The 26,516-nt window shown below is 39.6% G+C and overlaps 2 protein-coding genes across 2 annotated transcripts; both read right to left on the reverse strand.

Annotated features, from left to right (window-relative positions):
* Window positions 1–1,831: 1,831 nt before the first annotated feature.
* On the reverse strand, window positions 1,832–13,004 carry shisa7a (shisa family member 7a). The gene is made up of 5 exons (XM_015006772.2): window positions 10,777–13,004; window positions 8,338–8,492; window positions 7,950–8,015; window positions 7,467–7,652; window positions 1,832–4,872 (listed from the first exon to the last, which is right to left on the reverse strand). Exons 1-5 carry the CDS (start codon window positions 11,532–11,534, stop codon window positions 3,932–3,934), a joined length of 2,106 nt encoding a protein of 701 aa, XP_014862258.2. The 5' UTR covers window positions 11,535–13,004; the 3' UTR covers window positions 1,832–3,931.
* Window positions 13,005–19,729: 6,725 nt separating this feature from the next.
* Window positions 19,730–24,649, reverse strand: ube2s (ubiquitin-conjugating enzyme E2S). Its single transcript, XM_014999702.2, has 4 exons — window positions 24,439–24,649; window positions 22,981–23,128; window positions 21,617–21,807; window positions 19,730–21,263 (listed from the first exon to the last, which is right to left on the reverse strand). Exons 1-4 carry the CDS (start codon window positions 24,439–24,441, stop codon window positions 20,895–20,897), a joined length of 711 nt encoding a protein of 236 aa, XP_014855188.1. The 5' UTR covers window positions 24,442–24,649; the 3' UTR covers window positions 19,730–20,894.
* Window positions 24,650–26,516: the final 1,867 nt, after the last annotated feature.

Here is a 26,516-nt window from a genome sequence, read left to right on the forward strand (position 1 = left end):
AAATGACAAGCTAAGAAAATGTTGGTAAAACGTTGTTAAAGGTTTAATTTAGGAACACTGCTGTGTCATAGAGAGGAGTTTCTTAAAGAGACAGAGGCCCAATTTTAAGGCGCTAAATTGTGAAGTCAAATTTCTTTTTAGATCTTGTTTGATGTGTAGAGAATTTTTATAACAGCTGAAGGTGACAGATACTTTATTGTGTTATATAATGGAACTGTATGCCTGGAAAACACATGAACAAGTGAAACTTTCACAAACTAAGCAGAGCGAGGGAGCAAGTTCATTTCAGTGAGGAATTAGTTAAAGGAGAGTAATCTCTAACATTCACTATTAGAAAACTGCAGTATGTTATTCAGCTTTACTCCCAGAGAAGATTAATTTCATGTCCTTTTATGCATCTTAACAAAAGTGCCAATAAGTGTGGGTATGTCAGTAATTAGTGTATAATTCATCTTAACTTCATTAGAGAATAAAAGTAAATCTAGAATAAAATCAGTCTAGGCATTGAGGAAGGTTTTCTGGTTTAAGTTTGGTGAGGCCCTCAAACAATGGAACAAAATGCCAATCAGTGCATCTCTGTTGGTTTTCAGTAATGAAAGTCTAAAAATCTAGTGGATTATTCTAGATTATGGTGGAGGAGGTTACCCAGGGCATCATTCATGCAGGCGGCGCCCCTGCATTTATGCATCAACTGCAGAAATTGATTAAATTACCTCCTGATTTTACTGTAAACTGTGACAATATCCAACAATCTTCTATGTGAGAGACCTCACACTCTAAATAAAAAAAAAGAACAAAACATTTTTTCCACCAACTTTATTATACAAATTCTTTGTCACTGTCGTATCCAAGGGAATCAATGCATTCAACAATAACAAAAAGGGTTTTGTATTTAAATCTATCAGCATGAAAATAAATCCATAAATTTCCTTTACTTGAACACTCCCCCGGTCCGCTTCAGGTGGCTTTTATGCATCTTCCCTTCCAAATGAATTCATCATGGTAAAAATGCACACCATATTCATTCATTTCTCTCCAAATAAAACAAGCTTCTCAGCGTACCTGCTTGCGAATTACTTCTCCTTTATGATAAAAAGAAATAACCCCTATATAGGAGGATGCTATGAGAATAAAAAGACAACAAAATGTTATGAGTTTGGCACTGTACAGTTCATTAAATACTAACACGTAAGGTTTTTTTTTTTTGTATCCTCAAATTAATGTTGAAGAGATCACTCAAAATATTCTGATTGTACTAGCTATACAAAATACAATACTTCCACAAATTAGATTAACCATTTATAAAAACTGTGATGAGTATTAAATGGATATGGCTTGTGAGTTATTACAGACTTTGCTACAGACCTTTTTGTGGCTCTATTTTTAAAAAAAATTGAATACAACTTCTACGTTGTCTGTCCTATTTCCCTGAAAAAAGACACTGCACTTCAACGCTTTCGAGTTTCCGTCTAGACCTCTAGCTCCTCTGTAACCAACATTCATCTGAACATACAAACATTATGGCATCGTAGGGTTTTGCGCGCGCAGCCCGCCATGAGTTAGCCGGTCAGGCTGCTGCAGAAGAGACTTGTTCGAAACTCTCTCGACGCACGTCCAGCTAAGAAGGCTGCAGAATTTTTCGAAACGTTTTTTTTTTTTTTTTTTTTTTTTGTACCCGAGTGGAAACCTTAAGTAATCACTTGAGACAAAGAAGTCATAAGGCTGATGTCTAGGCACGGTACATACAGCTGGAGGGTTGGCCATTCGAAGCATTGACCCTTTAGAAATGCCAGGCATGCTTTTTTTGTCAATGCCTCTCAGTGAAATGGAGCTGGCATGCATCGAGGTTTGGAGTTTTCTCAAAATCTTGATGACCAGAAAAAAAATAAATAAAGAAAAATAATAAAACAACTAGTCATGAAAATGTAAAGTCATCTAAAAACAATAAACACTTAAAATCCCACCAAGTAAAAGAACATCACATATCATAAGATAATTGTTAATAATAACCATAACAGTTATAATAATTATTAATAATAACACTCCATCAAATTTATAACAACTACATTTAGCACTGTGTATAGGAAGATTGTCCAAATGGAGTCGTGTGTTTCTGCTCTTCGGCGTTTCGCCTCGTTTTATCCTCCAGCCGAAACGTTCCCTTCCGTCACCCGCGCCTCTGATTTCGCTCGATAAGAACAGAAATAAAAAAATAAGGAACAAAAATAAACCCTCTCTCAATGCAGTACCCTCTTCCGTAGATGAGTCGCGCTCTTATCGGCCGCGCTCGTGCAGAATGTAAACCTTGAGGACACGGCACGGAGCGTGCTCGTGTCTGGTGCAAATATCAGGGGACTTGGTTTGTGCAAAGTTTTGTCTCTGTGTTTCTCTTGGAACTGTGCTTAAATTGCTCTTGTTTTATTTTTTTTTGTAGTTTTTTTTGTGTTTTTTTTCTTTGTACACATTGATACTTGATACATCATGACGATATCAACACAAAATCGATAGAAAGAGAGAGCATTTTATATGGACCACAGATATCACATACTACAGTATATAGGATAGGATAGCCCTTAGTATTGATAAGCGTTGTTATTGATGATTTTTTTTTCTACTTTTTTATATATATGTTTTTCTAACTCATACTGGCTGAAGTGCATTATGATACAGCAAGTTCCTTGTCTTGAAGATGTGAAGGGCTTCCCAACCGTCCGAGTCTCTCAGCCCCACTCCGGACTCTGAGGATGTTTTTTCTCGCCGGCTCGCTCCGAAGACAAGCCTTTGACTGTACAAAACATCACTGGCTTGTATCATTTGTGGTAATAACTAAGTGGTGATTGTCAGACCAGCTTCCAGGATTAATACTTCCTTTGTATCTCCAAAAAGATGGCTTTGAAGGACAGTTGTGTAAGTGCAACCTCTTTGTGCTCTTTGTATGCAAAACGTATTACACAGCGAGTCGCCTCTCTGGAGGTAAACTGAACACATGCTTCTTCGTTTTGGGTAATATTAAAACACATGGCTCGGTATTATTTGGTAGGGCCTGATCTGTGAATGGAAACAGCAGGGGAAAACTTCAGCCCCCTCACCCCAGAAAATGACCCTGTACCGTTCTTGAATCTCGGCTTCCTTGTAGCGTCGCTGTGGTCAGAGTTTGCGTTCCTCTGATGATTTAAAATCTAAGGTCACGTGGAAAAATTAGGCAACCCAGGTGTCGGATTGTTAATTTTGGGTCCATCCTCGGTTTGAAATTCAGGCGAGGAGTCCTGCTGGAAAACAGCCTTGTCCACCAAATTAGGAAGCAAAAAGCGCAGTTCAGTCTCCTTGTGTCAGGATGAGGTTTTGTTCTGCAGAATGTAAAATATCCAAAATGTTTCACCATGCAGGCACAATGGTCTTTGACACTGATCTGGTTTCCTCAGCCTAACACGTCGACATCAGTCCAGGCAGCTGGCTCTCTCCTCTGAAGTCCTCTGCTTCCTTAAACCAAGTTTTTAATGTCTCATTCTTTATATCTAATATGGCTCCTGAGTACTTCTTGAAAAACATATTTTTATATATATATATGTGTGTGTATATGTGTATATGTATATATTTATATATAGATATAGAAAAACTAAATCATGAACTACTCCTCTATTGGTTTTGTTTCACCAGTCCTTCTACGAGTAATGGCACTGCTGTATATGGCGATATGGCAAAAATCGGTTAGAAAATATGGCTGATGTAGGCTATCACAAAGGTGTCCCCACCTAGACTTTTAGTTTTATATGTAGTCATATTCAAGCTAATCTGATTAAAGAGAAAACTAATTTGAATAGCCTAAACACGTTACTGTTACTACTGAATACTTCTAGGTTTATCTGTAGTTGTATCTAATAGTTAAATGCAGAAGGGTGATCTGTTCCCCTGCGTCTAAGGGATTTTTACCTTACACCGTCACCTCGTTCTTACTGCCCGTCCTGATCCCCTGACTGCCTCCTGCGCTTCCTGCAGACCCCCCGCCGGCGCCTCCTCCTCCTCCTGGTATGAAATGTAGCTGCTCGATGGTATTCTGCCTTTTCGCTGCGAAAGCCATCCTCCTGGCGCTGTGGCCCCCCAGCGTTCCCGTTCCCATGACGACCCCGGCTCCGGGCACCTCCCCCGACCAGCCCACGCCCCCGCTCACGTGACTCGTCATGCCCGTGCTCCTCTCCTGCTCCCGGCCAGACGTGGGGTGAGAGTTCATCTTGATCATGTGGTGCCGGTCGAGGGAAGGCGTGGCGCATACGTTCTGCTGGGACTGGGCCTTCTGCTGCCGCGGCAGCGTTGGGACGATGCCGGTTCCCGTGTGGGCATAGGGGTCCACCACTCCCATCCCGCTGACCCCCATCCTGTCCTCCAGGTGCTCCGGGGACATGAGCATCCTCTCCTGCCTGTCCTGAATCTCCTGCCTGTCCTTCGTCTTCCTGGTCAGGGTTTGCATGTTGGTGTTCTTGTTGGAGGCCGCCATGGCTTTGTGGTACTGGTGTTGCTGGTTCTTGGACATCCGAGACAGCGTCCCGGTGTTGCCGGGGACGTCGCCCATGTTGAGCAGCTGATCGCTGGACTTCACTTTCCTCGGAGGCTTGGACAGAGTGTCGTAGTTGGGATTGTACTGGGGCTCAGGAGGGTCCAGAGGGTAAGGATTGGGTGTGGGGGAGGCAGGCATGCCAGAGGGGGGCGGCGGGATCCAGGGACGGATGGCGTGTCTGGGGAGGGTTCCTCTCCCACTGAGGGTGTAGTCTCCACCCCAGTGGAGGTGGTGCTGCGAGGACTGGAGGGCCGGCTGAGCCGTGTGGGGTCGGCGCTTGGTGGTGCAGTAACCAGACGAGTACTCATCGAGTCCTTTCTCTGAAAGCCAAAAAAAATACGTCTGCGAATTAGGGCTGCAAATAACGATTATTTTCACAATTAATCTGATTTTTTTTTAAAAAGTCACATTCTGCAGATTTTTCACTGAACCACTTAAGCCTTTTTTTTTAAATATATATATACAATTTTAAAAATACGTTTAAAGATGTGAATTAATCATTTGTAGCACAAGATAAGCCTACAGATAAAAACACTACAATCGTCAAAGTTCAAATCTCAGCCCTCGCTCCTTGTCTTACCATCAATACACCACTATTTTTTGGATTAACTGGTAAATAATTGGATATCAATTATTAATTAATCATTAATTATTTTAGCCCTAAACTGAATTATTTACATTGCCTCAAAAAATATTCACACCTCTTTAACTTTCCCATATTTTGTCATATTACAACAATCTTCAGCACATTTGATTAGGATTTTATATGATAGGCCAAAACATGGCAGACATGATAGTGAAGTTCAGAAAAAACAATACGAATAAATAAAAGCAATTAGTATTTAGTAGTCTTGTCAATCAATTAAGACATTTAATCAGATTACTTATACTTAACGCTGTGATTAAGTGATTAGTACTGTAAGCTTGAAATGTAACGTTTTCAAAAAGAAAATATTTTATTATCACCAAACATCTCAGTTTTTCCAAGTTTTAATATTTAGGAAGGTTTAAAATAAGTCATTTGGTTTCAAACGTAATTTAGAAATGCTAACTATGCACTATTTTGAATTCCTGCAGCTTTTGTCGATTCTTATTTGAAATTCCAAACAGCGAGGAATTGCAATAATTCAGCCTTGAAGTGGTAAAGGTGTGCAAGTCGGCTATAAAATCCTGGTTTCATGTCAAACATACATCGCAGTGTTTTTTAAAGCGCTGAGTAAAACAGCCAGACTCGCCTCGTTCATCTTTTCCTTCGCATTTCAGACTGCATTGCTGAACGCACTACAAGGCTGCGCTGCTGTGAACTGAGTAACCCTATTGTTACAATTAATCCGCATTATGTAATATTAACACGTTAAACTTTTTAGATTAATTGCATAAATTAATAGTAATTAGTCAACCTCTGAGTAATTTGCTTCATTTTATTGACGACTGTGCTTATCTTAGGGGTTTCTTAGAGAAGATTAGCGAGCAAACAGCGTCATGAAGTCCAGTCGAGGTTCTCACTTGGCAACTATTTCCTTCTCTCATCTTCCCAACCAAACAAAATGAGAAAACGAGATTTTCTAGGTGGGGATAAAACGCAGTGCAGTGCCACACAAAGTGTGTGAGCTAGTGTCCCTATTCTCAGCACCAAGAAAGCGATGGCTCCTGAACACAAGGGGATGCCCACTCCTCTTTATCACGCATAAAGCAATAGAAAACCTTTCAATACAATAAATAATTTAAAATTTGCATGTCGGGCTTGGCCACCCGCGTTTGGCAGGGTTTTATTGAACAACTGCCAATAAAACCCATATTAAAAGTTGCCACTGAAGAAGATAAATGACCACAGCAGAAAGCTCAGATATAGCATTATTGAGGCATTTAAAGTAGAGCTAAGATTATCAATATTACAAGCTTTGAACATCTCACAAATCACTAATCAATCCATCATGTTAAGAGGGAAACAGACTTGGTAAATAATCTCACATTAAAATCATCCAGTCCAAAGTCAGACCTAAATCATGTCGAGAGCTCTTGGTAAAATAGAAAAAAATCATGCTGGCAGACGATCTCAATACAACCCTGAAAAGCAAATTAGGCAAACCTTTGAGGCTCTAGATGTGCAAAACTGGTAGAAATAACCAAATAAGACTTGCAGCTATAACTGCACAAAGTTATTTCTACAAAGCAATTACAACGATACCTTCTGTGAGTTGTACAGCAGAGTATTAGGCTATGAGAATTTGTTTTATTGCAAGAAAATAGTTATAGTAGTAGTAACTTTAGCAAAAAAAAAAAAAAATCATCTTAAAATTATGAGAAAAAAATGTTTAATGAACATAAAGGTTCAATAAAGTTATCAAAATATGACATGAGCATCTCAGTTTGAGCAGCCCCTTCCTTGAAATTCACACAGTTGTTTGAATGATTGTTGCACAAATCCAGCTACTGATAATAATTTGATGCTGATGTGTTAAAAGTCTTTCTGTCAAGTAATAAGTAATATCTGTAAAACCTGTACCGAAGAATAACTTCACAAGATGCTCAACATTCCTAATTTTATTCATTTTTTGCTATTTTTCGTGTAGTTCTCATAAAACCACTAGTTCCTTCTAATTTTACGACTGTATTCTTGCAACATTATAAGCAAGATGGCGACCCTGGGCGTGCTGACATCACTCTGACATCACTAGTGGAAAAATAATCCACGTTTTCCAAAAAACATTAAACCTTCAAAAACCGAAAATTTGATAGCTCGATTGGTTGTAATGTGACCTAACGCAGAAAAGGTCAGCGTGTGTAAATACTTTTGCTCCACTGCAAAAACGAGACCACACAACGATGCATTCTACTCCAACAGCGTCGCCACGCTGAAGGGGTTATGAAACATCTGCAGGCGAAGAAGGCGGGAGGAGACGGCAGCGCTCACCGAGGCGTTTGAGTGAGGAGTATCTGTTGAGCTCGGGCTTGGTGGCACTTTCGTAGGAGGGCGGCAGCTGGGCCAGGTTGTGCAGGGAGTGGTGGAAGGACGGCTGGGACTTGGTGTTGTTGTGTTTACTGGAAAGCAGGGTGCCTCCAGCTGCCAGCTGAGCATTGTTCATCCGGGGGGTGCGCTCTACAAAAATCACAGGGAGAAAACGACTGCGTGTTAAATGAGATTTGCTCCTCTGGATGGGAGCGCGCTGCGTTTTCGCAGGGTGCGAATCCTCCAACGTTCACTGGGAAAACGGGAGACCGGTTTCCAACTCGCTTTCAGCGCTGACACAAGCAACCGGAGCTGTGATAATCATTATTATTGTTCGGCTGAATGAGCCTACATCTGAGCTTAAAATGTAGGTGAATGAAGCAAATGAAGAATCTGGGTGATTGCATGCGATTTACATGGAAGCCGTGATGTGAGCAGCTGCCTTACCGATAGTCGCAGTGTGTTTGGGGCTGGAGCCTGATGAGTGGATGAAATTGTGCTGCAGATTGCCCACTGTAAGTCAGAGAAAAATAAGGTAATCAGCTCACAAAATGGATGTCAGGCAGTTTGAAGATGAATGGCGGTTTAGCAAAAAACAATGAGGCCCGCACACGAAAACCTCCCGATGCATGTTCATTTAGCAGTTTTTAAGCCAGAAGAAGCTGTTTCTGCAATCATTCTTAAGCACAACACCACAGGGGATTTTTGTGTCCTATCTAATCATGGAGAAATCTCAGTGGTGGGGCGCAGGGGAGAAAAGTACACAGATGAGCCCCCTCTGCATATAAAAGATGCTGTTACAAAAGCACTCTCTAATTCTACAAGAAGCCCTTACATCTGTTGTCCTTGCTGGGCACTCCCGGGGCATAGAGGTTTTTCGGAGCTCTTCCCAGCGTCCCCTGTCCGTCCGCTACAGTCAGAGCCACGCTGTTGTTTCTTTCGTCCTGCTGGACCGGACTGGACTGGTGTCGCAACATGTCAACCAGGGCTCTGGTGAGAAATAAGAGACGGGGGGGGGATCGGCCACAGATCAGCAGCTGTGTTCTTCACACTGACAATAATTCAGCATTCAAATCGCCGGAGAGCAGTTTTAATGATTTTTGATGTAATTAATTGTAGGCAGCAAAATAATGTCAGTTTGATGAAGAGACAAGAGCTTTTGCAGTACATTTCAAAATGACCTGCAGCAGCAGTGCTCGTAATACACCTAAGAGACAAACAAACACTCGATGTAGCTCAACAGCGATCGTCATCCAGTGCCGTTTACAACAGTGTCCTCTTAAAAAAAAGACAAAAACAAATATCCTGACTGGTTTTAGGCTACAGTTGCTTTAGGGCTGGACAATAAATCAATAACAATATATACTGTGGTAGCACATGATCAATATCAATAGATTATTACGTCTGATATAATGTTCAGTATTCAATTTGTAGAATATTCACTAAACTCTGATCCAGAACTGCACAGCATTATGGGGGATGTAGGAAGAGGAAAGGCTTTGACCGCTCAACCTCGGCAAGCTAAGCAAAGTTAAGTGGTATCAACTAACTCTCTCTTTGGTTACCTAGCAACTCGCTCATTCTTCGGTTACCTAGCAACAGTTCAAGGTTCCACCACCAAGCCTTATAGCTGCTAAAAAAAAGAAAACCAAAGGCGTAAAATGAAAACTGTTGACAAAGCAGTAAATGTCGCGTTCCCAGTTTGGCAGAATTTCAGACATTTTAAACAACAACTCAATAATTATTTACGTCGACTGACATGAAACTCTTATATCGTGATACGTTTTTCAGCCATATTGTCCAGGCCTAGGTTACATATTGGGAACACATGAGACATGAGAGTCTTATTTGTAATTAACCCCCATTTTTAATCACTCAGTCATCATCATGCTCCCTGCGTTTACCATCTGGGTCACCAAATGTTTCTGGGTGATAAACTGCCCCAGTAATTATTGAGATAAAAAAATAAAAATAATGTTGCTTTTAGACCGTTTTCAATTAATGTTGCCCTCTCAAAAACCAATCATTTTTAATTTTGTAAAAAGCTCTTACTACTGGAACTAGAAGATATTTTTAAATATCCAAAATAAAACACGACAACCAAGAACAACAAATAAAACAGGAATATAAACACACACAACAGAAACCACAAATAAAATAGAGTATGATCTCTCTGTAAACAAAATTGCCCTTGAAAAGTTATTAATCACCGAAATTTGTGACAGGCTTAATTAAAGCCTAGAAATATTGCATATAATATTACTAGGCTGTAGATTCAACTTACAATTTAATACGCCATGCACAAAACCATCATACTGTTCCTCCTAAACACCCTTTGAAAGAAACGCAAGATAATGTGTCAATGTGACTTGTTACTACACACTGCTGGTCAGCTGCCTGAAAGAAGGCTCCTACACTTTTTCCTTGCTGAGAAGAAAAATAATTTCAGCTGATTGTAAATACGTACGGTTTCTCGTTTTAAACTAGAGTTGGTAAGCTAAGACTAGCATGTCCACTATAGAACTGACTGTAGCTCTGGCTACCTTAGCAGATAACTCCACTAATTAAGCAGCTAATGCTAATGCTAGTTCACTGGAGTCCAAGTGTTACTTTATGCTGAAACAGTTTAATACTCAGGATAAACATGAACTACTTTTAATTTAGAAGTAGTTTAAATAAATTCCTTTTACTAGATTAAAGTAATAATCTAAACTGTTAACTGCTACTATATTCTATTTTTATAGTGAATGGAAAAAAGAAATAAAAATACATCAATTCTATACATTTGTTTTACATGTCAAATTAAAAACTATATATATTTTTAACATTCATATATTAAATATAAAACTTATTTTAAAATCACACATTTACTATTTTAAATAAAGAAAAAGCATATTTGTCTCATTTATGTTATAAAATTAAAATTATAGGAAAAAAATGTATTATTAAAGATGTTTTAAAAGGTTTTAGATTTATATAATATGTAACATTATCACCATGATCAATACGTTATAATATTTTTGTAGCAGTAGGAATAATTGGTAGTTTCCATTTTAAATCAATTTTTCTTTAAAATGTTTCTTAAAAAACACCCAGATGCTATGAATATCTGCTGTTTTTACTTACTGAGAACCTCATAGTAGCCAGGAGTTTCACTGAAGCTACATAAACAAGGTCAACTATGTGTCGTGTGATAATTAACAGCGTTATTCTACACGACCTGAAGACACGTTTTCAGCTAAAGTGATGAAATGTGAGGATGTGGAAGCCTTACCTGGGCATATTCAGATCTCTCTGGTTGGCCTCCTGTTGGACCTTGTTGAAACACACCTTGATACCCACAGCGACGGCCACCATGAACACAACAACGCCACCGATGACAAATCCCGTGTTGTGGCTCTGCTGCTTCAGCGGATCGTAGTCCGGGTCGGGACCCACCTCCTCTGGGATCATCATGGCCTCTGTCTGTGGCTTGGCCCAGTCTGGAGAGTTGTAGTTTGTACAGAGGTCCTGCACCAGCTTGCGGCTTTGGTCTGGACAGCAGAAGCGGTAGTGGCATGTTCCGCAGCAGTAGATGTAGGAGTCCTTGGAGCAGTTGAAAGGATTGTCAAAGTGTCCCATCACGTCGTAGTAACCCCAACAAACATCTGTCCATCCATCCATGATGCGAGGTGGGAAGTGGGCTGCTCCAAAATGGTCCCCTAGACCCTCTGGAGAGGTCGCGTTCTTCGGAAACGTCACCTGGGCCAGGGGCTTGGGAAGCGGTTCCAGAACTCCCTCTGAGGTGTCTGGAGGCTCCTCGGGGGCTTTGGGTTTGCTTCGGAGAGCGGCTGGCCTGGCATTGGCCTGGATGGCAAGGAGCAGGAGAGAGGAGCTGGAATCGGCGTCCGGCTGCTCGGTGAACGGCCTCCCTGAGCGGTCTACATGCTGAGGAGGAGGGGACGAAGAGGGCTCCACCGCGCTGGTAAGAGGGGCAGCAAAGAGGGAGAGCAGGGAGACGGCGAGGACTCGGAGATAGGTGGTGGGCGTCATTTTTACATGACTAAGACACCTATTTTCTGTTGTTGAGTCAATGTAGTTACAAAGCCTTATCCGCTTTTCCAGCTTAACCCACTAAAACGCCATGTGAAGAATTTAATGTACAGCCTTCTGGATGTCAAAGATGTATCGCGGATTTCATTCAGGAATGCTAAATAATATCATTTTTAAAAGAAAAAGCCTCCTTCCGTCAGTTTATGAGCGCATTTGTGTGTGTGTGTGTTAGTATTTAATGGTAATGGTAATAAAATTGTTTTTATTGCGTCTTATGAAGGACCCCGAAAGCATAATAGCTTTGTTCTCATCTCTCTTAAAAATACCCTGTTGGATACGGTTTCAATTCCTGGCCCCAATAGTCCTTTATGAGTACCAAATTGATTCAATAAAACAAGACACTCCTGTACATTCGTCTGCTGACTCTGGCACTTGAGAAATGGTTCACAGGGAGTGTTTTGTCTGTTCTATTCATCTTCCGCTAACTAGTTCAGTCTGGCACTTTCTACATTCAACACTTAATTAATTTGTAGGCAGATACTACTACCAGAAGAAACGTACGAGAATAATGCTCTAACGAATTTGGGGATTTTATGCCCGTCAAACAATGTGGATCAATATTGTCCATTAATGCAGACTCATTTCGGAGGACTCCATCGGGATCAGTTTGGTCAGCGCTCGCCTGGCACAAGCCGTTACTGTGACTGGACTGTGGGTGATAATGAGGAAGGCTCTGCTTATGTGCTAGAAGGCGGAAAAAATTACGAGCACACATGAAGCAGAAGAACGACTGCCGGCCTTTTAAAACGTGCAGCAACAAGAGCTAAATGCCATGGTTTTCAGGCAGATTTTTATGAGAAAAAAAAGTCGCCCTTGTCACTCAGCTGTATCCTTAAATAGATATGAGATGAATGGCACATTGCTTTTGCATGTGACATGTCAGTCGGAGCAGAATTATTCCTGATTTATCTCCAGGGGGTTCAGAGAATATCACTTTTGTTGAGAGATATGTAAATGTGTGAAGTTATTGTACTGGAGGTGTTGGCAATAATAGACAGAGGCAGATCTGTCTCCCACAGAAATTATAATTATATGTAATTATCAAAACGTCCCTATCTGTAGCAGAGAATGTAGGCACAGATGGGGGAGACAGAATGCTGAAATCACCGAGGGCTCCACTTGTTTCACTTACATGCTCCTCTAACCTTCTTAGGAGGGTTTTTGTTGTGAAATAAAGAGTCCCACAAAGCAGCAGTTCGTCCACTGACTATTACTCCACGGGGGGCGGGGGGGTGTTTCTCTTCTTGTTGTCTTTAAAAGGCTTGATGGCCAAAACACTCTCCAGGTTAACAAGTCGACAATCAGATCTGCAACATGTAACAGAACAAAAAAATTAACAGATGTTTTGCCAACGTTGTGGCTTAGGAAGAGCAAACTCACATGACAGACACGTTTTAATTTCTTGGATTTTTATCTTTTTGAAAACAAGGACATCGTAGCCCCATACCTCGGGTTAGACATGGTCAAACAAGTTCAAGTTAACAGTAAGTTTTAAAAGGATACATCACAATTTAAAGTGTTTATCTGGAGTTGAAAGATTTCCTGCCAAATAAATCAGAGCGATGGTAGGCTAACAGCTAGTCAGATGGACTCGTCATTTTAGCTAATTTAAACAAATTCAAGCCACTCAAGCTGAAAATCATTTAATCTATATGAGTCAAAGTTATATCAGCAGAGTTTAAACACCTAGACTTTAATAAGATACCATGAATCTTTTCCCTTACGTTTCTTTAGCCGACAAACGTCTGTTACTACATTAGATATGCTGAGCTTCTTCTTCTTCTTCTTCTCGATTTTTTATTTATTTATTTTTTTTATTGGCGGTTAGCAAGAAACGTTGGATATGCATTACCGCCACCTACTGGTTCTTGAAGATTTAATTTAATTTTAGCGACTTAATAAATCAAAATACATTAGTGGATATTACATTTCGACACTAAAGCATATTTTTGTTGCTGATTTATAAGCCAAACCAGTTGCTACGCTAAAGATAGGTTGATGGTGATGGTTGTATAAATCCTCACAGCAGAGGTAATATACAAGTAATATCCATATCTGTGGAATACAACACTATGCCAAAGGAGCTGTCAACGAGATTGTTTTCAGCAGGGCACTGTCTGTATTACCATGCTAAATCTGTGCTGGCTGCACCAATTCACCATCAGCTGCTGTCAATCCACTCTTATTTTCCAGTTGTTCTCAGAACTGGAAACTTCTGACTTTCCCGTCGTAAAAAAATCACAAAGAACGCCCTCTAAAGTCGGATTTCCCACTGGGAAACTGGGAGCAACTTTGATTATTCCCAGTTACAACTTGTAAGGTGGACTTCACGTTTCAATATGGCCACTCCTGGCATCAGCAGTGGTAAGATCTAAAACCAGTGTGACATAAAGTGCCCGCAACTCTAAACTGAACAAATTAAAAGTGGTGTTTGCTTATGCAAAGTAAGATTTAAATTGATGTTTGAAAGAGCTATTCCAAACAAAGTTTATATGTGTCGCCATGTTGAAATTCCAACTTCTTAACTGGAACGCTGTTATCTTCCTATTATTGTGAAGCAGAATTCACAAAATATTGGATTTTTACCCACTAATAGGGAACGTGAGATCCGAAACAGAAAATTTTCCTCACAATTACACTCACAATGATGATGATGTATAGGAATGATAAACCCAGTAGTTTCTGCCGAGGAAGTTTCACATAGTCACACAGATGCTGAAGCCTTATGGCAAAGTGTTTTGACATAATATTGAAGATATTTTGAATTATTATTCTTACTAGTCAGAGTGTAAATGCATATTATCTTAAATTACAATTCAGGATAGTCGAAATGCAATTGTGTCTAGTCAAAATACATTTTTAGATATCGAGTACATAATTATAGTCACACAAAACCAATTCTATGACCTGTCATGGTAGCCTGACCATTGCTACTCTTTTTCACTCGATTCTAATCTCACTTCACTGCTCCGTCTGGGCTTTCTCCCATTAAAGGGTATTTCTCTAGCAGAATTTCAACCTGGCGAATCAGCAAGCAGAAGGAGAAGCTGTGAACGATAAAGTTTTTTCTGCTCTGTTTTAGAACCATAGTCTGCCTGTAGTTTCAGCAATGGCAGCGGAGGAAGTGAACAAAGCCATTCAGTCCATGTTGGTCATGTTTCAAAATATTGAATTTGCATTAACAGCTGTCTTGTTCAGCTCAGTACTTCCCTGTTCACGGAGCACATGCAATTTCTGGTAAGCTTCATAGCACTGAACTAGCGCATTACAAATGTCACGGCCAAATGTTAGCCTTGGCCGTGGCAAGGCTAACGACTGGGTAAAATGTAAAAATTCAACAGCGTTTACCCTTCCAACAAGCGATCCTTTTTAAATAGCTGAGAGTTCAGACCCTTTGTACAAAGCAAACGGTGTAGAACAAGGTGTTCGTTTTTACCAGTTTACAGATGTTGTTCAACTGAGAAAACAAAAACTTATGAACAGTCTTTAGTGAAATAAACATTTTCATCTTGAGTTGTTTCATATTGGTAAAATAACTAAAACAGGGTAATAGCTGTTAGCCATCGACCTCTGAGGATTTCTTCACATTTTGACAAACATATTGCAACTTGATGTGTTTTTGCAGCAGGTAAGGAAGCTGTTCCTGATCATTAAAAAAAATCTGAACCATTAGTTTTAAGGGCACGTTATGCTTTGTTTTCAGTTCAGTGACATGGGCCAAACTGCCACATATAGGCCTCGAATTGCAACTTTAAAGTTTGGGATTGGTACTTTGGTATGCATGAAAACATTTTAGAAATAAAGGAAATTTTAGCAATACAAAGCAGAGAGCCTAACTATCAATCTACTGTCATTTGCAGGCATTAAAGAAACTTGTGTGGGTAGTTGACTGAAAGTACAGTTTGCCCAGAGGACCACAACCTCGTAATTCCTGACCTGCACACCTTCGTCAACCCTTGAGTGTGCTTAATTTTTGGGGGCGATGCACATGTTGGCGTGAATTGTGGGAGAGTGCGGATTGCATATTAGTGTGCTTGTTTGGTTTGCAGGAAGGAACACAGAATCTCCTGATAAAGCCAGTGATGGAAAAGAGTGCAGAGGGATAAATGCAGGGTAGGGATTTAAACGAGCAAAGAGATTGTGGCGAGCGGGAAGAGCCAGAGGTATAGATGCAGAGACGACCATGAGTGGGAGGGCGGTGTGTGGGTGGCAGAGAATCAAGTACATTTCTCCCAGCACTTACCAATACAACACGGCACATCACACAAACACCACCACCAAACAGATCTGCTAATGCAAGTCCATGCCACACGCAAGAAGGAGGAGAGTGGTGATCAGGACCGCACATCGGCTCCTGTTCGAACAATCAAAGGGGTTTGAACCCGAAACTGCATGTGAAGGATACAGTCGGCGTTCTGTAAACCTCCATGTAGTCTCTGCCTCTCTTTTTATTCTTCCTGATCCCTCCTTCCCCTCTTTCTCCCTCGTTCTGCCTTTCTCTCTCTTTCTCAGATTCTGTGCGTGGGTTGAGGCAGCTAACTCTCTCAGAATAGCAATGCAGCTCTGTCTGTGTGTGAGTGAAGGAGGAATTGAAAGGTGGGGGAAAGGAGGCAGAATCCAATCTACACCTTTTAGTTAAAAAATAAAAATCAGACTCCAAAGTCACATCTATCCATCTCTTTCTCGACAAGATGATACCCATGTCATGATCACATCGGCTCGGCAACTCCACTTGCGTCAGACCAGACGTTCAAAAGAAAATGTGCATTTGCAGCTGCACAGATGTTTCTTTCTCAAACTTAATCTGATAAATCTGAATGCACCTCCTCAAGTCTTTCGCTGTGCTATTTTCCAGTGAAGTGACTCAAGCCTTCCTCTGGGTGCTGCAGTAGATGGGAGCCAAAGGTTGTAGGGTGCACATATACATTCACAGCCTTGAAGATGCACCCCCACCCCACTATCCTCTTCCTCCTCCACTGAGTTTGCACGGCCACAACAGTTGCAAAAACATTCCACCTTTAAATTGCAACACAGCAAACGGGGCTCCATCATTTCCACTGCGGAAGAGAGCGTTTGCACGTCTTAGCATACAATATTCTCAACAGGTGTTTGTTGGGAATGAAACAAAATGGCCACTTCCCCCCACGCCCCCCCTCCTCCTTGTACTCACAGAGAGCGCACTGTGATGTCAGTGGGTGAAAACATCCTGAATACAATCACTGTGCATCTGAGAGACGTTTAATTACAGTGACAGCCGCGGATGAGGGACTCTTTACCAGTGAATACGTGCTGCGCAACGCCTGTGCATCACCAGGCGATTGAACTGGACACCCCGCTCCTCAGACAGCTCTCCATCCTTCATTAGGTTAATAAGTTGCAACTTGCACGGACATGACTTGCATGTATTCAGCACAGGCTAAAAGTGCGGGGGTGTATCCGTGCCGGTGTGTGCGTACATGTGTGTGCGTCTTATGAATGGTTTTTAATATGTTCATAACGCCGCAGTGGTGTCGATTAAAGCGTTCAAATGATGAAAAAAAAAGACACCCGTGGAATAAAAGCAAACGTGAAAATGTGACAGTGTGGCGCAGCTTTTATCTAAATGCCTTTTCTTGTTGTTTGTATAATTTTTATTTTATTTTATTTTTTGACAGCCTAACAGACGCGCACAAACTCACATTTTCGTGCACATACAAAGACACAGAAAGTACCGAGTCGTTTTTAAAGATGTTAATCGTTAAGTGATGTTGCAGTAATAAAAGGTGCATAATGTCGTGTCTTACCTGTGCGCTGCTCTGGGGTTTGATGCTGTGGAGAGCCTGCGCACTGTACATCTCCGCGCTCCTCTGATGGCAGCCTGTTATCGTGGCAGAAGATGATGAGAACAGATTGAACCGCTGCTGCTAGATGTGCCACTTGTTTTATTTGACTTGATTATTATTATTAATTTTGTTTGGTTCCAAAAGCTCTTCCGATCTCAGTTTTCTTTCTTCTCCAGCAGGCTTGCTGATAATCCAGAGGTAGACAAGAAAAGAAGAGGGGGGATTAAAAAAAAAAACCCACCGAGATGTTCTCAGATGTTCTCAAATATGTGATAGTTCATCTAAACCCCGCAGTGGAAATTTCAGAATTACTATCCAAGGAAGGGGGAGGGGGGAAAACGCGCAAAAGTGTGAATTTAACTTTCTGAACCTGGAGCTGACTGACTGACGCTGGTTCCTCTGGTGTCGGTGCCTAACTAACTGCGCCTGGCCTCACGGAGGTCCGTCAGTGGCGGAGCGCTCTGATTGGTCCGTCAGGCTGAACGCTGATGAGACCCGACTCCAGGCTGCTGGATGCTGACGGTCAGCAGGCCCATTCAACTGGTGGCGTTCATCTCCATTTAATTAGCTCCTGCTGAACTGCGTGACCCTACATTATGACATGAAAAATACATTTGTTTAAAACTTTTTTTATTATTATTTTATTCTTTAAAAAAATTAAATTAGTTTGTTGTTGTTTGAAGAAAAATAAAACAAATCAGACGCACTCCAGCAAGAGGGGGGTAAAAACAGAAAATTAAAAAATATGTAAAATCTAGATCCAGAGATTGTGTTTGCGTGTTATTTTCTATTGCTTTGCGTGTGTGTGCGCACGGCGGAGAGGAAGAAAAGAGACACAGAGAGGCACGGTTGCCACAGCAACTGTGTCATTATGTTGGTGGCAATTATGAAAGCGATGAAAACGGGTGAGGTGCGGGGAGAGGACTGGCGCAAAAGCTTTAACACTGGAGCGTGAACGAAACTGTCAATTAGACTCTGAGCTCCACACCGACAGTTCACATTGCTTTAAGTGTGGGACGGGAGAGCCTGGAAAACCAGTAAAGGGGAAGACTGGTCGGAAATGGCAGAGTGTGAAACTGACTTCGCCATCATCAGATCCTGAGAAAGATGAATGAAAATATCTTTAAAAAAAATATATATATATATCTATATATACAAGAAAAACAAAATAGCATCTTCACTAATAATTTGCATCAGGCTTACTGGATGAGTCATGATACTAAAACAAATGGATTACCCAGCCTACAGTATCACTCTTGATTAGAATAATTCCTGAAATAAAAGGTGTGGGCCCCCGGGTTTATCCATGAGGATCCAAAGGAGGTGGACACCAGCTGGTGGACGAGGTAAGCACTTTCAAAAAACTGAGCTCAGGGGGATGTATACGGGGGTTATGTGGAGCCCCAGGTGCCTAAGAAGGGCCTGATAATTACCTGCATGGCAGGCTGCTATTTCTACACAGGTGGGTGGGCTGCTGCATGTCTGAGGCAGAGGCCGGTGGAGTCCGCAATTATGGTCCAATGACGCTCTGCCGGGTGCACTTTCACCGGCTAGTTTGCAGGGGTGGATGCAATTAGTCTTTTCCTCATAATGATTATTCCATCAGAGCAGGAGACCACTCTAAACAAAAACAGAGCGCTAATTTATATTGCCAGACAGTGAAAATATCACTCTTACACACATAGGAGGACTGGACCTGTATGGTGGGCAGTTATCACAAGATAAAACTGGACACGTTATTAGAACCATGTCGAACCAGCTGAGCTTAATCCTCATGGTACACAGTTACATCTCATAATTTATTTAATTTCCCTTTGGGATAAAAGAAGTTTTTTTTTAATCTAAATATAAAAAGCTCTATATTTTTGTCACTCATTTTATAAAGTTAAACTTTATTGTAATTTTGATTTTTAAGTTTTACTGATAATGGAAACATTCAGTGTATCAGAAATACTACGAAAAGGGTAAATATTGGAAATTCAGAGTGTCACATCCCATTTACTATGTTGTAGCCAAGCACATTCAATGAAAGTTGAGTGGAAGGAAAATATCCACCTGCAACAGAGAACCAGTCTTGAGAGGAATTTGTAGATTTAGGAATGAAGTCTGAAGTTGGCACATTAAGAACCATAACGCAGTCGAATCCAAAACATAGGCTACAAACGATGCAGAAGACTCTTCCCTGAGCCAGGAGGAAAACTATCTGGACTGTTGCTTAGTGGCACAAAGTCATCTGTATCTTTTTAAAACTTTGGCGATACACTCAATTGTTTTACAATGAAACAAAAATAAAAAACAGCAAATAGGACTCGATTTAATTTTACTTGTCATATTTCAATGTTTTATTATTTCAAATAATTTAAAATGGACACAAAATATCCAGCCGTCAGCTGATCCCATAGCAGGAGTTTCACAGGCGTCTTTTCAGAGCATTTCCTCCGGATCTGTGGACCTCACATGCATTTAGAACAGCACAAAATCTGCCCAAGAAACGCTGCCAGTGCTGTGATTGAGGAGGAAACTCGAGCCAACAATGGATGCCTTCTGTAGTTTCTGAAGGGAAACTACAGAAGTTTCAGTAGTGGGAAAGAGTAGATGCTAACTATGCTTCACCGGATGTAAATCAAGCTGATTTTTTCTTCTTTTTTTTTTTGTTGTCGTTTGTTTTGCATGTTTTTTTTATAAAAGTTACCAGCTTACCCTGCTCCCTCACGGTGACTGCTCTACATCTTCACACACAACCACAACACAGCCGAGTGCGGACATGTCAAAGATTTGAAAATACTGTACAGTGAAAATATTCTTTTTCTTTCTTAAAAACAAAAGAAGAAAACGACAAGATTTCCTATAATCCAGTGTTAATTCTTCCATACCTTTATCACATGTAGACCATGATATGAAAAATACAGGTTACAAAAATTCAGCTCTGTGCACTAGCATCGTTTCTATCCCGATAGTGAACCTGTGTACCTTTTTTTTCTTTTTTTTTTTTCTTAGCAAATTTTCCATAAAAATCCCTTGAGCGCAATTTGAAAACTTCGTCCGAGTTCAGGCTCGATAACAAGGCGGGGCTGTGCAGTACACGGTACCACCACAGCAGCAAGAAACACTTTAAAAATACCTGATGAAGTCCAAAACAACAGGAATTATGCGTCAATAATAGACATTAAATGCTGTATTTCAGAGATGTAGTTCCGTCAGACTGGCTCAAAGGAAGAATACAGATAACTGGAATTATTCTGCTGAAAATCTGTATCCAGAAGCTTCTCAGTGTCTTCAGGTATGGAAGTAATTAACAAACCTGCAGAGGATAAAATGAACTGGAGGCAAAACAGAGAGGTACAACAGGGACAGTCTAGTAAGAGTCCGAAAAAAGAAGAAAAAAAAAAAAAACAACAAAAAAATTCTGTCAACACAATTCAATATTTATATTTACACTCACGCTCTCATTCATACGTACAGAAATTTTGCCGAGGTATTAAAGTCGCCTCAGAGCTCGCTTTTTATCTGCTTTCTTTTTCCCTGCTACATTATTGGTGTTACTACTACTGTTGCTATTGCTGCTGGTGGTACTGGCTCCGTTAGCTCCGTTACCCAGAGCTGCTGGTACTGCTGCCACGCTGGGCCCCGCTCTCTTCATGGGGTCACCTGCGTGCTTCTTTGGCTGTGGGCCGTCGTTAGGGTCCTGAGGAGCCCCAGAGGTCCCGCCCGGCCCCCCCATGGCGTGGATTTCTGTGAGGAGACGGGCGCGGGACTCATACTCGGCATAATCCTCTAGCAGCAGGCGGCCAGCCTCTTCGTTTAGCGCCGACTCAGGGTTTGGATGGATGAGAAGACACTTGATGGTCTTTTTTTTTTTTGGGGGGGAAAGAAAGCAAAAGTTTTAGAATTATGTCGTAGATGTGTTTCCGTTACAAAAGTGTGCAAGATCTTTGTCTATTTTCTAATGCTGAAAAAAAAAAAAAAAAAAAAAAAAGCAATTTCACAATAGCCTTGTTTCCATTAAATAAGAAATTAAATTAAAGTAAGCGTCACACACGAATATGCTTGTTCACACGATAAGTTTTTAAAAATCATGACAGCAATGGATGTAAATTCAACCTTGTTTTTTTTTTTTTTTTTTCTTTTTGTCATATAACTGTAAATTAATTTCAGGTTCTAACAAGAAGAAGAAAAAAAAACAAAAAAAAAAAACCTTACAAGTAAGACGTGTCGGAGGCCGAGCTCTGCCTTCCAGTCCCTCTTCAGCACATTGACACAGATCTCTCCCTTGTGACCCACGTTTGGGTGAAAAATCTTGGTCAGGAAATACCCCTTGGGTGGAACAGCAGGGAAGTCCTTCCCGAGGACCAGTCGCATTCGGAAAATGCCGCCGGCAAATGGTGTCCCCTCTGCCAGAGTATAAAGAATTCATCACATGCACATGTATCTCATTACTGTGTCAAAGCCAGTCTGTACAAATGTTTTACCCTCCAAAAAAACAAATAGGTTCACAAAGCTGCAGCTGAGGGGGGTGGGGGGCGAATCAATCAAAATTAAATACCTATAATCTTATAGGTTCTGATATCACTTTCTGCATCACAGACTTACAAACAGAGTGATGCAGAGTGCTGTGTGAAGGAGTGAAATATCTGATCTGCCTCCTCTTGGTTCAAAGGAACAGGGGAAAAGAAAATAGACGCACAGAGATAACATGGAGGCCACTGATTGTCGTTCATCTATTTAATGTGACTCAGACAACACCAATTAAGTACTTACATGATAAAAATAGGAGCAGATTAATGGTAGTATTATTATTATTTTTTGTGTGTGTTGCACAGACTAACGTCATCGTAATGCTTTTTTGCACAGAATGTTTGCAAAGGAAAAAATAAATAAATAAAATCAGTTTTTTTTTTGCTACCAAGTTACTTTACCCATAAATAATACTATATCTGATATTTTCCTGTTCTGCAATGACTGAACAAGATCTTAAAAGCTTCATAACCATTTCCCTGCATGTCTGCGTGTTCCCTCGTCTTCATGACGCCTTTTGATCTCCAACAAAATTTTGAAGGCTTTTGCTGAACAGTTGAATTAATACTGAGATTAAATCAGTCATAGGTAGACTGTATTTACATAATTCCTAGGCTGTATTTTGAATCGAATATATTGAAGTTTTTGGTGCATATTTTGAAAAAGTTGAATGACTATGAATACTTTTCTAAAGCACTGTCATTTTTGTGCTTTACGTTTTTGCTTCACTACGGTTACGGAGGAACTTTTTCTCATGTCTTGTAATGTACATAGTTAACAATAATAACAATAATAAATTCCCTTTTGAAACTATAAGATTAAGATATTACACAATTACAATAAAAAATTCTAATGTTATTATTATTTTTTTCTACTTTGTAGTTAACTGCATGTTTCTATGAGCCATTATCAAAGCTGATGTATGATACACAATCTGAATAAGATTATGGCTACCTTAAAAAGGGAAGGGAAGAATTTCAAAGAATTAAACAAATAAATGCAAACAGAAAATTCCTATTTCTATGAAGAGGTTACACTCCAAACTTTACCTGGTCCTTCAATAGACGTGTGAAGTTCAGTTATGTCTTCTTCACTGGGATAGATCTTGATGCCCTCTGGGGGGTCTGCAGCCAAAGCGGACACTTCTTTGTAGACCAGCCGCAGAACGTGGGGGGGCAAATTCTCTACATTAGAGTTCTGAAGAGAAAGATTATTAAACCTTTAGCAAACAAGAAGTTGTGCAATAAGGTAAGCCCATTAGAAAGCAAGTAAATACATTTTTAAAATCCCTAAAGAACTTACAACCTTGCTGGACAAGTGGTAGTGCCAGGCAACATCATATTGTTTAGATTAAAAATTATTATTACCATTATTTAAATTGTGATTTTTATTTTTTCTACTCGGGAGTAAAAACCAACCTTGGGAATGTGCAGCAGATTCAGAAATGTTCAAGTTCAAAATCAAACAGAAAATTAAGGAACGATGAAATAATTACAACATATGGCTCTGACCTTAATCTATTTTTTACTAAACTGAAATAAAAAAAATATTGAAAATATATGCTGTTGATTGACGAAGTTTTAGATAAAAAAAATTGTGAATTTTTTTTAGCATTTAGCATACCAATCAGGTAAACAAACAGGACCATTTTGATTTATGGATGAATTGATTTGTGCATATGTAGTTAAATGTCCATTAGATAACAAAAGCAAAAGCCAATATTAAGACTTCTGTCTCTGACATGATAGAAGATCTAACATTTTGTTCCTCAGAGCTTACAAATTTTGAGTACATGGCACTTAATGCTAAGAAGCAAAAACATTTTTATTAAAGCCACTGGTCTTAACACAGAAATTATTCTCAAAAATAGAGATTTTGCCACAGTCTTTCCTACTTAAAACGTATTTCCATTGACAGTTCACTTGAAAAAGACCGTCTTTTTCAAGTTATAATTTATATCAATCTGGCATGAAATAAACTATCAGCAGCATTTCATTACACTCCTTTTCCTTAAGTACTCTTTAGTTAATTTAGTTTGACTACAGAATCTGTTTTACACCTCAATGTATTTTCACTAATCTTAGACATAGTTTTGAATCTCTTGTGCCAGCGGTCAAGACAAAGTTTTTTCAAAAGATTAAAATAGCTTTATCTGTCTATTTGGCTCTTACCTTTTAAGAAAAACACATTATAATTCAGCATTAAAGGTAAGTTGTCTGTAAATTATTTTATTGAGCATCTCTTAGAGAAAGTTAATTATAGGAAACGGTTAGCATTGCAAACCCTAGCTTAGGACAGTTAGTATCAAGTCTTAACAGCTGGAAAACTACCAGTTTCTTTGTAAATCCCGCTACTGATTTGACTAAATGAAAAAGTTATCCTATTATTAAAACACACATTTCAACAAAAAAAAAAAAAAAAGATATATTTAGGAGTGCCTTCGACGAGTAAATGTCGGCTCAAGCTAGCAGCTAGCTGTTAGCAATAGACTCGGTCATGAATCTTACCATCTTCGAGAAGGACGACGAATGTATGGTTTGTGTCAGATATAAAGAAGTTTTTCTATTATTTTTTTATAATAAATGTCTGTGATGAAAACTTAAGCCTGCCTCGGACGTTATTGTTTTTCTTTTCTTCTTCTATACGTTGACACAGGAACAAAAATACGTTCTACGGTTTAACCTACTGCCGCTGACCAATGGTAAGATTGGTTACGTGATACGTCAGAAAGGTTTAGCCAATCATGGTGCAGAATTATCGTTTCATCATAGAGGACGGTCCTATCAGCTTCAGAAAGTTAAAATCATGAGTTTTACTCTTCAGTCATTGGTTCTTTTGAAAAAACTTACAAACCCCGATCAATACAGGGTCAGCATCATTTAAACACCAGCATAAGTTAGCGGCGCCTAAAAATCTCAAGTGTGGAGTCTCCATACCATACCGTTTAAATCAGGCCAATGATTTTAAAACCAAGCATCAGTATTCTACTTTTATGCTTAAAAAGGGCAAAAATATTTGTTTTTGTTAAATACGTGACATTCTGAAGTGGTAAACCTAACAGTAATTACTTATTATTCCTTTCACATGGTGTTATTATTATGCAGTTGACAAAGCATTAAATCTTAATTGATTATGCTGTATAACTGTATAAGATTTAATGTGTAGCAACTGTTAGTAGCAGACGCAATTCTTCAAATTTACCGAGGGCCAGCGTTTCTTTGTAGTTCAAATAATTTCTTCCACTAATCATCATTGGCACGAATCAAATCACTGACCATACGCTTCAAAAGAAAGAGGAGTAACAAATGCAAATGAAGTGGATTAGCAGTGCCTACCAACAACGGATGGTGTCATCAAGGACATATTACTGTGAATATCATCTCTGTGCTGGAAAATGACCTGTCTTACATCAACTGTCCTCAGTCAGAGGTCTCTGCAGATTTGTTGCAAGACTGACTGTTACTGGAGGTCCTTCCTGCCCACCATGCAAAATGACTCTGAAGATATTTGAATGAAATGAGTTGCAACAACATTTAACTTTCCTTTGAGATAAATAAAGTATTTTTGAATTGAAGATTTGGATCAGAAGACATAACTTAAAACTGAAAATTATGTCACTCCTCACTTAACTTGTTCAAAAATCAATAAGATTAGTTTTAAATTCTCAAGCTAACTACTATGATAAATACAAACTACTAATAAAACAAATGATCATAAAAAGATGTATTCAAACATGTAAAGCATGAAGTTGAATTAGATCTAATTATCTTGTTTTAGGTTAGCTATAGCTACTAAAATTGTTTATATTCGTTAATTTCCGGAGAGAAAGAATATATCAGATATGTATTTTTTAATGTCTTCAGAACCAGAAGTTATGTAAAATTATTTCTCATTCTGAAGACACTGATAAAAGCTCAAAAAGTGTTAAAAATAGATCAAAAACAAGATTAACAGTAACAACAATGATAGTAATTATGTACTGAGCAAGATTGTAACCTAAAATACTGTGCAGTTATTAGAATAGAAATATTGTATTCATAATCCAAGAGATGTGCCACTGAAAAGAATGAATTTTTAAAAATTACATAATGTGAAAAATAAGAATAAGAGTGAATAAGAGAGTTAAGTCATAGAGTTGCAGTAAGTGAGACAGAAATGGTTCTGGTTTGGTTTTTGTAATCTTACTTCCCACTCAGTCTAGGTGTCTTTGCAATCATTAAAAGGAGCAGAAGTCCATTTCCACACCTGTACCAAAAAGTCCAGTGTTTCATAATCTCATCCAACAGCCCTGCAGTGAGTCTTTCTGCCAAGAAAACTAGTCTTATATATATAAATAAACGTACAGCCTTTTTCTAAAATGTTTTCAATTAATTTTTTTCATCAAAATTCTACGCATAGTGCTTCATAACACAAAGGTAAAAAAAAATCCAACAAAACAAAACAAAAAACAAAGGCTATTTTTAAAAAGTAATTAGAAAAATAAACTAACAACACAAGGAGTTGTCTGTATTCTTGTGTGAAAGGACAAATCTGTCTCAGATGTCTACAGACAACGGCTGGGACTTTGTAGCTCGGCTTCTGTTCT

The sequence above is a fragment of the Poecilia mexicana genome, unplaced genomic scaffold (genome assembly GCF_051168715.1).
Source record: "Poecilia mexicana isolate PSO_F unplaced genomic scaffold, ASM5116871v1 scaffold_16, whole genome shotgun sequence".
Lineage (NCBI taxonomy): Eukaryota > Metazoa > Chordata > Actinopteri > Cyprinodontiformes > Poeciliidae > Poecilia > Poecilia mexicana.